This window comes from Tachysurus fulvidraco, chromosome 7 (genome assembly GCF_022655615.1).
Source record: "Tachysurus fulvidraco isolate hzauxx_2018 chromosome 7, HZAU_PFXX_2.0, whole genome shotgun sequence".
NCBI classification, from domain to species: Eukaryota; Metazoa; Chordata; class Actinopteri; order Siluriformes; family Bagridae; genus Tachysurus; species Tachysurus fulvidraco.
Window position 1 is genome coordinate 3,299,311 of NC_062524.1, and position 11,437 is coordinate 3,310,747.

General features: G+C 44.8%; 1 protein-coding gene across 2 annotated transcripts in view; it reads left to right on the forward strand.

Annotated features, from left to right (window-relative positions):
- Nucleotides 1-963: 963 nt before the first annotated feature.
- The window catches only part of LOC113650460 (protein Hook homolog 2), a 21,594-nt gene continuing 11,120 nt past the window's right edge, over nt 964-11,437 (forward strand). For both annotated transcript variants that reach the window (XM_047816103.1, XM_047816104.1), the window contains exons 1-14: nt 964-1,165; nt 2,774-2,856; nt 3,657-3,729; nt 4,240-4,290; nt 4,826-4,958; nt 5,229-5,296; nt 5,694-5,756; nt 6,263-6,343; nt 8,971-9,134; nt 9,843-9,983; nt 10,176-10,377; nt 10,454-10,564; nt 10,663-10,750; nt 11,122-11,188. In XM_047816103.1, coding sequence (XP_047672059.1) covers nt 1,121-1,165; nt 2,774-2,856; nt 3,657-3,729; nt 4,240-4,290; nt 4,826-4,958; nt 5,229-5,296; nt 5,694-5,756; nt 6,263-6,343; nt 8,971-9,134; nt 9,843-9,983; nt 10,176-10,377; nt 10,454-10,564; nt 10,663-10,750; nt 11,122-11,188 — 1,370 coding nt within the window. In that variant the 5' untranslated portion in view covers nt 964-1,120. The remainder of the gene's footprint in view (nt 1,166-2,773; nt 2,857-3,656; nt 3,730-4,239; nt 4,291-4,825; nt 4,959-5,228; nt 5,297-5,693; nt 5,757-6,262; nt 6,344-8,970; nt 9,135-9,842; nt 9,984-10,175; nt 10,378-10,453; nt 10,565-10,662; nt 10,751-11,121; nt 11,189-11,437) is intronic.

The following is an 11,437-nucleotide window of genomic DNA, read 5'->3' on the forward strand; positions in this document are numbered from 1 at the left end:
TTTATACTATTACAGTAAATTATTAATCACAACATGATTGAAAATGGATCTAGTAAAAAAAAAGTCGCAGGATAAACACGGAATCAGAATTCTATTTTAGAATAAGCTCTGATGATGGTGAAGAAGATGATGATGATGATGATGATGATGATGATGATGATAATGACGATGACAACAATGATGACAAAGACAGCAAAGATGAAGATCACAATGTGGACATGATAATGCAAAGAAATGCATCTTTGTATAATACCAGTTTCAAGTTTATTCATAGTCTGATATCAATGAAGAAATATACGTTTTTAAACGATTTTAGTGTGATGAAGTGGTTTTATGCCGAGCAGGTTTATTTATTTGAAAATAATAATAATAATAATAATAATAATAATAATAATAACAACAACAACAACAACAACAACAACAACAATAATAATAAATAACAATAATAGTAATAATAATAATGATAATAATAATAATAATACATAATACATAATAATATTAATAAATAATATTAATAAATACTACTACTACTAATAATAATCATAATAATACATAATAATAAACAATAATAAGCATAATAATAATAATAATAACAACAACAACAACAATAATAATAAATAACAATAATAGTAATAATAATAATGATAATAATAATAATACATAATACATAATAATATTAATAAATAATATTAATAAATACTACTACTAATAATAATCATAATAATACATAATAATAAACAATAATAAGCATAACAATAATAATAATAATAATAATAATAATAATAATAATAATAATAATAATAATAATAATAAATAAGAAGAACGAATACGACAATATAATATAAATATAATGGAGGATGACGTCAGAAAACAATTCGTGGTGTTTTTGTAAACATTTTTGTTCTTCTCCCGTGATGATGAAATCCAAAACAACAACAATAAAAACGTCGCCATGGCGACGCGAGACCTACGGAAGCCCGCGAGGTCATCGACCTGCTGCGCGTGAGAGAATAACAACAGTTTAAAACTCTCGGAGTGTCTCGCGCACTAGCTGTGTTGTCGCTAGCTCTCTCTCTCTCTCTCTGTGTGTGTGAGTGAGTGCGTGTTTTTCTCCGCCATTATGAATGTGGACAAAGCCGAGCTGTGTGACTCTTTACTCAGCTGGGTGAGTTATCAATCAGTTACAAATCCCTCAACTCGTTACTATCATACGTGCTAGTTAACCCGGCTACCTGTTAGCATGTAGCTAGATTAGCATGCTAGCACAGCTTAACTTAGCTAGCATAGCGTTTTATGTCTCGTGTCCAAACACCAAAGGGTTTGTGACCAAGATTACAGACTGTCTCAGGTCTGTTAAAGAAAATAAACACCATAAAAAACAAGCTTTAGTGAGCAGGCCATGACGGAACAGGTGCTACACGGACACTTCCGGTTCTGACGCACACGTCACGGTCATAAACGTGACACTAAAGAGAGCAGAAGGAGGTGACGTGTTGATTTGAGCTGCATTTTAAACACGTGAACCATAAATACTGCAGTTGTCTCATGTGTTCGTGTGTTTAAAAATGCAGCTCAAAGGGCCTCATGGGGTCAAGTAGTTAGAGAAATATACAGAAATAAAAGTTTGATCTAATCATCATCATCATCATCATCATCATGGTGAACTAAATAACTTTAAAAAAAAAGGTCATTAAAACACAACAAGCACTAATTAATAAAATGATTGATATCTATTATTAATTTGATATAATTAAAGTGATAAAAGTTGAGATGAAGCATGATGATGATGATTATGATGATTTATTGGTTTGTTTAATCAGCGTTTACGTCTCAGTCTCGTCGTGTAATCGATTTAGTGACTCCAGCTCCCTCCAACATGTCCAAAGTCTCATGTTAGACTTAACCAGACTTAAGAAGGTGTTACATAATCGAGCACCGGCCGCCTCTGGGCAACCTGACGCATCAGTAACGCTACACCAGTCATTGGTCATCTTCAACAGGTTTGCCTTCAGTGGAACTGAGGGCCTTTTTACACCTGGTCACTCCGTGTGTCGTCTCTGATCCGATAGCTCTGATTTGTTAAAACTGTTCCATTTACATCAGGCCACATAAATGCATCTCGGCGAATCGGATATCGATCCGATATTTCTACTCCCGCCTAAAATGCTAATATATTTTACCTCACATCTGGGGTAATTGAAATGGAACACACTTTTAAGACCCGACAAGACGCCTGGGTGAAGGATCTGCTGAGTGACGTACTTCCGTTTGGGAGGAGTACAGCGCTGACATATGTGGCTTGAACAACCACAAACACGTCCCAGACCACCTCCTAAAGGGGGTCGAGCGATCGGATTTATATCCGTCTCGAAAACGTTTCAGAGGGCATTTAGACCTGGCCTTTTTACCCCCGCTCTAGAGGAAAGCCTTCGCAGAGGAGAAGAGTGGAGCTGATGTTCAACACGCACATACTGTACGGGTGTGACGGTCAGGGGACGGTTTGGACGTGTAGCTTAGTAAGCATGGCTGAATAAAATCGCTGATGTTGCTAACGCGTGGTTGCTCTGTAAAACTCGGTAGAACACAGTATTGAAAACTAAACTCAGAGAAACATGTAGGTCATGAAAGTGGAATCAGCGACAGCCAAAAAACACCACCACCACCATCCGTGGCTTTGCAAACAGAAACCCTTGTTTAATGGACTAAATGTATTTAATTCAAATGGCTTACAGTGTGTTTGTCTGAACAAGTCCGATCTGTTCCCCCCCCACAGCTGCAGACGTTTCAGGTGCCGTCGTGTACGAGCAAACAAGACCTGACCGACGGGGTGGCTGTCGCCCACGTGCTGCACAAAATGTAAACGTGTGTGTGTGTGTGTGAGAGAGAGTGAGTGAGTGTGTGTGTTTGTGTGTGTTTGCGAAAACTTTGTCAGCCACCCTGAACTGAGAACTGAATGTTCCCAACATTCACTTTCTTTTGTTTACATTAACATTAGATTTCACTCTTGCTTTTATTTTCTGGTTCTGGTTCAGTTACTGTAGCTTTGTATGCAAAAGGTTTAAATCTCTCTCTCTCTCTCTCTCTCTCTCTCTCTGTCTGTCTGTCTGTCTGTCTCTGTTTCTCTCTCTCTCTCTGTTTCTCTCTGTCTGTCTCTATCTGTCGGTCTGTCTGTCTCTCTCTTTCTGTTTGTCTGTCTCTCTCTGTCTGTCTCTCTCTGTCTCTCTCTGTCTGTCTGTCTGTCTGTCTGTCTCTCTCTGTCTGTCTCTCTCTGTCTCTCTCTGTCTGTCTGTCTGTCTCTCTCTGTCTGTCTGTCTCTCTCTGTCTCTCTCTGTTTCTCTCTCTCTCACACACACACATATATATATATCTATAATCTGTCTCTTTTTGTTGTGTTTTTACACACACACACACACAAATAGAATGAGAGAAGAATATAAATCTCCCCAAACCATTCAATCACATTTTCTTATCAGAATCCATTTTCTGTTCCAAAAAAAACAACACTTTTTTGTTTTTGTTTTGTTTTTGTTTTCTTAATCATTTGGATGTGAAAACTTTAAAAGAACATCAGATTTAGGCTTCATAGAGTTTCATAGCAGCCGATCACCTGCTGTTCGGTCTCTGATCCGTGTGTCGTCCTCTCTGCACTCTTCCAGAGACGCGTCCTGGTTTAATGAGACATGGCTGGGGAGGATAAAGGAGGAGACCGGAGACAACTGGAGGATCAAGGTATTTACTGAGACGTGTACGATGTTGTGTTGGTGAATCAGTTCTTCTGCATCGTTTATTTATTCACTCAACATCCACATTATTCACACAGTTTCCCGATCAGCCAATCACGTGGCAGCAGCACAATGTACAGCACAATGCAGGTCAAGAGCTTCACACGTCAAAAGATAAAATTCTGATGCACTGAACATCAAACCTCGAGGTGGACAAGCTTCAACAACAGAAGATCAGGTTCTTCTCCAACCAGCAAAGACCAGAAATAAATCACTTGCTCTTTATAAAGTCTTCATCTATCTGCTTGTGTTCTGACTCCATATCAGACCGGCTCATCTGGCTCATCCGCTACGCCACGGTTAAAGTCACAGAGATCAGATTTCCTCCCTTTATTCTGCTGTTGGATGTGAAATTTAACTGAAGCTCCTGACCTGGATCTTCATCACCTTGTACATTGTGCTGCTGCCACCTGAATTTAGTGCCACGTGACCGTAAACGTGGATGTGTGTGTTTCAGGTCAGCAACCTAAAGAAGATCCTACAGAGCATGCTGGAATATTACCATGATGTGAGTACAGCCACTGAATTCCAGCCTATTATTACTAATCACACACACACACACACACACACACACACACACACACACACACACGTGACTGACGCTCTGTTTCTCTGATCATGCCGCACAGTGGCATTGTGGGAAGTCAGATCAATTCTGACATTCAGTCAGTCACAGCTCTCTAAGTTTTATTTAGAATTAGATTTAGTTTTGGTTTGTAAACAAGATTCTGCTCAGATTTCCTTCAGCTGATTGTTTTCCTGTACAATGCTAGTGGATGGAGTAGGAGGGGTTGGGAGTAGGAGGGGTTGGGAGTAGGAGGGGTTGTGAGTAGGAGGGGTTGGGAGGAGTTAGGAGTAGCAGAGAATAGAGTTTTGGTCTCTTTCCCTGTGCTGAGACTCGGCCTTCATCAGGAGAATGATCAGTTCTGAACCCAAGAGGAAATTGATCCTATAAGTACAAACACATAACACAATGTAATTATTAGGCATTCTGTCCTCTCTCTCTCTCTCTCTCTCTCTCTCTCTCTCTCTCTCTCTCCCAGGTGCTTGGGCAGCAGGTAGGAGACGAGCACATCCCGGACGTTTCTCTCATCGGGGAGATGGAGGACGTGACGGAGCTGGGTCGGCTGGTGCAGTTGGTGCTCGGCTGCGCAGTCAGCTGCGAGAAGAAGCAAGGTAACCCAGGATACCAGACGGCTGTCCGCCCCCACAGTGTCTGTTCTCCAATGAGCCGCTGAACGTTCCGTAGCTCTGACATTTAGTGCAGCTGCAAATCATAGCACTGGTTCTGATGCACTGCGGTTTCCATAGTAACGGCTTTTGGCGGTAACAGTCTCTCAGCTTCGTCACGAAGCCGTCTTATCTATTAGTTTCTCACAACAGCATCGGACAGGGTGTGTTTTCTACCTTGCATAGTAACAGTTGTGTGTGTGTGTGTGTGTGTAGAACACATTCAGCAGATCATGACCCTAGAGGAGTCGGTCCAGCACGTCGTCATGACAGCCATACAGGAGGTACAAAATACTGTTTTTCTTCGCTCAAGGAAAAGTGTGTCCACTAAATAAGTGACCTCACTGTTATCCTCTACCCCAGAAGCATTCGATCAGCCCATGTGTTCCTTTCTCTCACCTAACATCAACACCTAACCTGCAAATTCCCTTTGTTCGTGTTTGTCTTACGCACTTCAGAGCGACCAAACCTGCAGACCGCTGCTTTAATGAGTCACTTATTGTTTACTTCAACCTTTTTTAAAAGAGACATCTTGATCATGTGACCGTTGTGATGGTGTAAAGTAGAAGCCATCTGCCTTATCTAGGGTTGGTGTGTGTGTGTGTGTGTGTGTGTGTGTGTGTGTGTGTGTGTGTGTGTGTGTGTGTGTGTGTGTGTGTGCGTGTGGTGATTGTTATCCAGTTGCTTACCAAAGAGCCCGTGGAGTCCGGAGGCACAGACGCATACGGAGACTTTGATTATCAGGTGAGTGTGTAGCTAAACCTCGCCATACTATCGTAATGTCTTTAGTAGCTAGCTGAAAATCCGCTAGTTCACGGCTAGCCAGTTAGCCCTAGGCTAAAGGCTAACGTTGTATGCGAAGCACTTGACCTCTAGCTAAGCTTTTATCACACAGTAGCTTGAATGTTGTGTGTAGGTTTTTTTTTACCTTTCACCTTTTTCATGGGACGTGACTGGATTATTTAAACGGTTCCTATTGTGTATAACTTGCGGTAAAGTTCAAGAAGGTTCAAGAAGAACTGACTTTTTAGTGCTCTGCTGCTTGTGAAAGGTCTGTCTGCCCTCTTCTTCATACTTGTGTCTAGACTTTGTGATTGGTTCGCGGTGGAGCGACTAGCCCCGCCCACTCAAGCAGCATGCGCACTTTTGATTCTGTTAATTCTCTCCAGAAACTAGAGAATGATAGTGATGTAGGACGGAGGCTCGTATTAGGTTACTGACCCTCGAACTCCTTTTCTTTCTCTTTCTAGTCGAGGAAGTATTATTTCCTGAGCGAGGAGCTGGATGAGAAGGACGATGCGTCTCAGCGCAGCAGAGAGCTCGAGCAGCAGGTGTGTGTGTGTGTGTGTGTGTATTAACTGTGTGTACTTTCAGGTTAGTTTAATTAGCATGTGCATACTAGCATGTCTAGTAATGTAAATATCAGAATTAGCTGCTGTATAAGGGCTGCGTTTTGAAATAAGAACTTTATTAGAGCACTTGCAGTGTGTAAGTGTGTGTCTGCGTGTAAGTGTGCGTGTGTCTGCGTGTGAGTGTGCGTGTGTCTGCGTGTAAGTGTGCGTGTGTCTGCGTGTAAGTGTGCGTGTGTTTGCGTGTAAGTGTGCGTGTAAGTGCGTGTGTCTGCGTGTGAGTGTGCGTGTGTCTGCGTGTGAGTGTGCGTGTGTCTGCGTGTGAGTGTGCGTGTGAGTGTGAGTGTGCGTGTGAGTGTGCGTGTGTCTGCGTGTGAGTGTGCGTGTGTCTGCGTGTGAGTGTGCGTGTGTCTGCGTGTGAGTGTGCGTGTGTCTGCGTGTGAGTGTGCGTGTGTCTGCGTGTGAGTGTGCGTGTGTCTGCGTGTGAGTGTGCGTGTGTCTGCGTGTGAGTGTGCGTGTGTCTGCGTGTGAGTGTGCGTGTGTCTGCGTGTGAGTGTGCGTGTGTCTGCGTGTGAGTGTGCGTGTGTCTGCGTGTGAGTGTGCGTGTGTCTGCGTGTGAGTGTGCGTGTGTCTGCGTGTGAGTGTGCGTGTGTCTGCGTGTGAGTGTGCGTGTGTCTGCGTGTGAGTGTGCGTGTGTCTGCGTGTGAGTGTGCGTGTGTCTGCGTGTGAGTGTGCGTGTGTCTGCGTGTGAGTGTGCGTGTGTCTGCGTGTGAGTGTGCGTGTGTCTGCGTGTGAGTGTGCGTGTGTCTGCGTGTGAGTGTGCGTGTGTCTGCGTGTGAGTGTGCGTGTGTCTGCGTGTGAGTGTGCGTGTGTCTGCGTGTGAGTGTGCGTGTGTCTGCGTGTGAGTGTGCGTGTGTCTGCGTGTGAGTGTGCGTGTGTCTGCGTGTGAGTGTGCGTGTGTCTGCGTGTGAGTGTGCGTGTGTCTGCGTGTGAGTGTGCGTGTGTCTGCGTGTGAGTGTGTAAAAGTGTGTCTGCGTGTGAGTGTGTAAAAGTGTGTCTGCGTGTGAGTGTGTAAAAGTGTGTCTGCGTGTGAGTGTGTAAAAGTGTGTCTGCGTGTGAGTGTGTAAAAGTGTGTCTGCGTGTAAGTGTGTAAAAGTGTGTGTAAGTGTGTGTCTGTGCGTGCGTGTAAGTGTGTAAAAGTGCGTGTGTGTCTGTGCGTGCGTGTAAGTGTGTGTCTGTGCGTGCGTGTGTGTCTGTGTGTGTGTCTGTTCGTGCGTGCGTGCGTGTGTGTCTGTTCGTGCGTGCGTGCGTGTGTGTCTGTTCGTGCGTGCGTGTGTGTCTGTTCGTGCGTGCGTGCGTGTGTGTCTGTTCGTGCGTGCGTGCGTGTGTGTCTGTTCGTGCGTGTCTGTGCGTGCGTGCGTGTCTGTGCGTGCGTGCGTGTGTGTCTGTGCGTGCGTGTGTGTGCTTGTGTGTGTATCTGTGTCTGTGTGTGTGTGTCTGTTCGTGCGTGCGTGTGTGTGTCTGTTCGTGCGTGCGTGTGTGTGTCTGTTCGTGCGTGCGTGTGTGTGTCTGTTCGTGCGTGCGTGCGTGTGTGTCTGTTCGTGCGTGCGTGCGTGTGTGTCTGTTCGTGCGTGCGTGTGTGTCTGTGCGTGCGTGCGTGTGTGTCTGTGCGTGCGTGCGTGCGTGCATGCGTGTGTGTCTGTGCTTGTGTGTGTGTCTGTGCGTGTCTGTGGGTGTCTGTGTGTCTGTGCGTGTGCGTGTGCGTGTGTCCTGTCTAACTGGTTTTGTCTCCCTGGTTTGCTGCTTGCATAAAGAGACTCCGTAACATCAGATGTGTGTGTGTGTGTGTGTTGGAGAGATTACAAAGCTAAGATGCTTGCTTTATACTTGATATCGTTACTCGAATTATTAGAGATCTTGGTTTCAAACAGAACGTGATCAAAGCATGAAAGGGACGTTAGGTTGCCATGGCAATGTCGCTCCAGTGATTGGCCTTGGAGCTACACACACACACACCCCTGTTATATATTAATAAAAAAAAATCCTAAGATCCCCAGTGCTGAAGTAAGTCCCTATATTTGTCCCTATAAAGCTTGTCGTAGGGCAGTGATGGATTCGGTACGGAGTCGCCATGTCCGCTACGTGAGTATCACAAGCAGTTATTAATACAAAAACCCCCAAATCCTCAACACGTCGAGCATCACACCGCTTTGTCTCTGAGTAACAGCTCTTCGTTTATCTCCAGTCCAGCAAGGTTTCAGCTTTAAGTGGCATGCATCTAATTGTGTGTTTTCTGTCCAACATGTAAAGCATGAGTACAAGGACAAAACCAGACTAACTAACCCTGCTCGCTGTTTACTGCGGCTCTGATGAAGGCTTGCGCATGCCATTTTTCACTGTCATGTCACATAACTTCAGCGTTTATCAACGTTTATATAACAATGTTCAAAACCTTTGTTGTTAATAAATTTGTGTTTGATATTACAAAGCCTTCAGCAGGTCTCTAAAGGGTCTTTTATTATAGTCAGTTTGAAAGAAAAAGTTTTTATGCACTTTGATTAGCACTTGATATGTACTCTAATCTGTGTGTGTGTGTGTGTGTGTCCCAGCTGTCTGTACTGATGGAGGAGAAGTCCTCACTGCAGACTGAGGTCCAGATGTTAAAGGAGAAACTACGTCACTGTGAACCTCAGGATGCCTCGACCACCATCACAGGAAAGAAGCTGCTATTGCTTCAGAGCCAGATCGAGCAACTGCAGGATGAAAACTATAGGTTAGACTTCCTCATGGAGCTCCACAATGAGGCCCTTTATCATAGTTTATGGGCCTGTGCGTGGCGCTGTACAGCTCAGTCTGAGACAACACAGCTCCACTCTGAGGCGTGTAGATAAAGACTGAGATGTGCAGCTCCACTCTGAGGTGTTTAGGCTGTGACATGCAGCTCCATACTGAGGCCTATAGACACAGACCAAGATGTGCAGCTCCACACTGAGGCCCATAGACGCAGACTGAGATGTGCAGCTCCACACTGAGGCCTATAGACACAGACCGAGATGTGCGGCTCCACACTGAGGCCTATTTGACTCAGACTGTGATGTGCAGCTCCACACTGAGGCCTATAGACACAGACCGAGATGTGCAGCTCCACACTGAGGCCTATTTGACTCAGACTGAGACGTGCAGCTCCACACTAAGGTCCTTAGGCTGAGACATGCAGCGCCACAATGAGGCCCTTAGGCTGAGACATGCAGCGCCACAATGAGGCCCTTAGGCTGAGACATGCAGCGCCACAATTAGGCCCTTAGGCTGAGACATGCAGCGCCACAATGAGGCCCTTAGGCTGAGACATGCAGCTCCACAATGAGGCCTATAGCTTGATACATGCAGCTCCACACTGAGGCCTATAGACACAGTCTGTGACATGCAGCCCTACATATATCTGTCAAATGAAAGCTCTGAGTGTGTGTATGTTTGTGTTTAGACTGGAGAACAGCCGTGATGACCTGCGTGTGCGAGGTGACGTCCTGGAGAGAGAATTAGCCAACGTGCAGCATCGCAACGAGGAGTTAACGAGACTTGCCCAGGAGGCTCAGGGTCTCAAAGATGAGATGGACATCCTTAGGTACAGTCACTCTTAAACACAGCATAAAACATAAAGTGATAACCACAAAACTCCACTATGAAAGTGTAAAACCTTACGATGTATCATAAAGGTTACTTTATATTTAAGTCAATAAGTCATTTAGGTATCGGAGGAAACTCTTAGGCTGGTGAGGCTCAAGACTAAAACACATCACTTCACATCACGTCTCAGGCACTCGTCAGACCGCGTGAGCCGCCTGGAGGCACTGGTCGAGACGTACAAGCGTAAGCTGGAGGATTTGGGAGACCTGCGCAGACAGGTGCGTCTGCTGGAAGAAAAGAACACTGTGTACATGCAGCGTACCTGCGAACTGGAGGAGGAACTGCGTCGGGCCAACGCAGGACGCACACAACTGGACTCCTACAAGAGACAGGTATAACACACACACACACACATACCTGAAGTGTGGGGCAGCTAGTTATGTTTGTGTATCTCTTCTGCTTGAGCAGGTGCACGAGCTTCACACCAAACACTCATCTGAGGCTGTGAAGGCAGAAAGATGGCAGTTTGAGTACAAAAACCTTCATGACAAATATGAGGCTCTGCTGAAAGAGAAAGAGGTTTGATGCTGACTGTGGGTTAAAAAAAAAACATCTGTGTGTGTCGGGCGCACTGTAATTCAGCGTGTGTGTGTGTGTGTGTGTGTGTGTGTGTGTAGAGGTTGATATCGGAGCGGGACACACTGAGAGAGACGAACGAGGAGCTTCGATGTGTTCAGGTCCAGCAAAAGTGCCTCAGTCAGGCAGGTTAGTTAAGTATAAAAAAAAAAGAAAGAAAGAAAGAAATGACAATGTCTTGTGCTTTTATTTTCTCTTTTATCAGATTCTGGGGTAGCTAAGAGACGAGAGTTCAGCATTCAGTAGAATATTTATGTAAAACATGTCAGTTTTTGGTAGCCATCTTATCTAAACAGGAAGACGTCTACTAATTTAACATTTACACGATAAATCGGTAAACATGGCGTCAGATTTTAATCGACCGAATGTGTCAGAACATCGGAGAGTTTTTATTTAAGTCTCAGCATCCGTGATAAAATAAGGTTACACCGCCAGCACGGCGTGTCGCAGCAACACGGCGCTTCATGGTGATGAGTTTGTCTGTGTGATGTCGCTCGCAGGTTCTCTGGATTCTGACAGCAGCACAGCGGGCAACTTGGCATCCGAGATCATGCCCACAGAGTTCAGGTTAACACACACACACACACACACACACACACACACACACACACACACACATCCTACTTTACGGTAATTATTTACATCAAACACAATCCACTGATGCATGTAGCTGTTGTGGTTAAAACGGTTAGCTGCATTCGTTACTAGCTCAGTGGCAGCAGTGTGTTATTGTGACTGATGATGCAGATAAAGACGCAGACGCCGTGACTCATGCTTCTGCAAATTTATAATTCCGATGGATTTGCTGTGATGCAC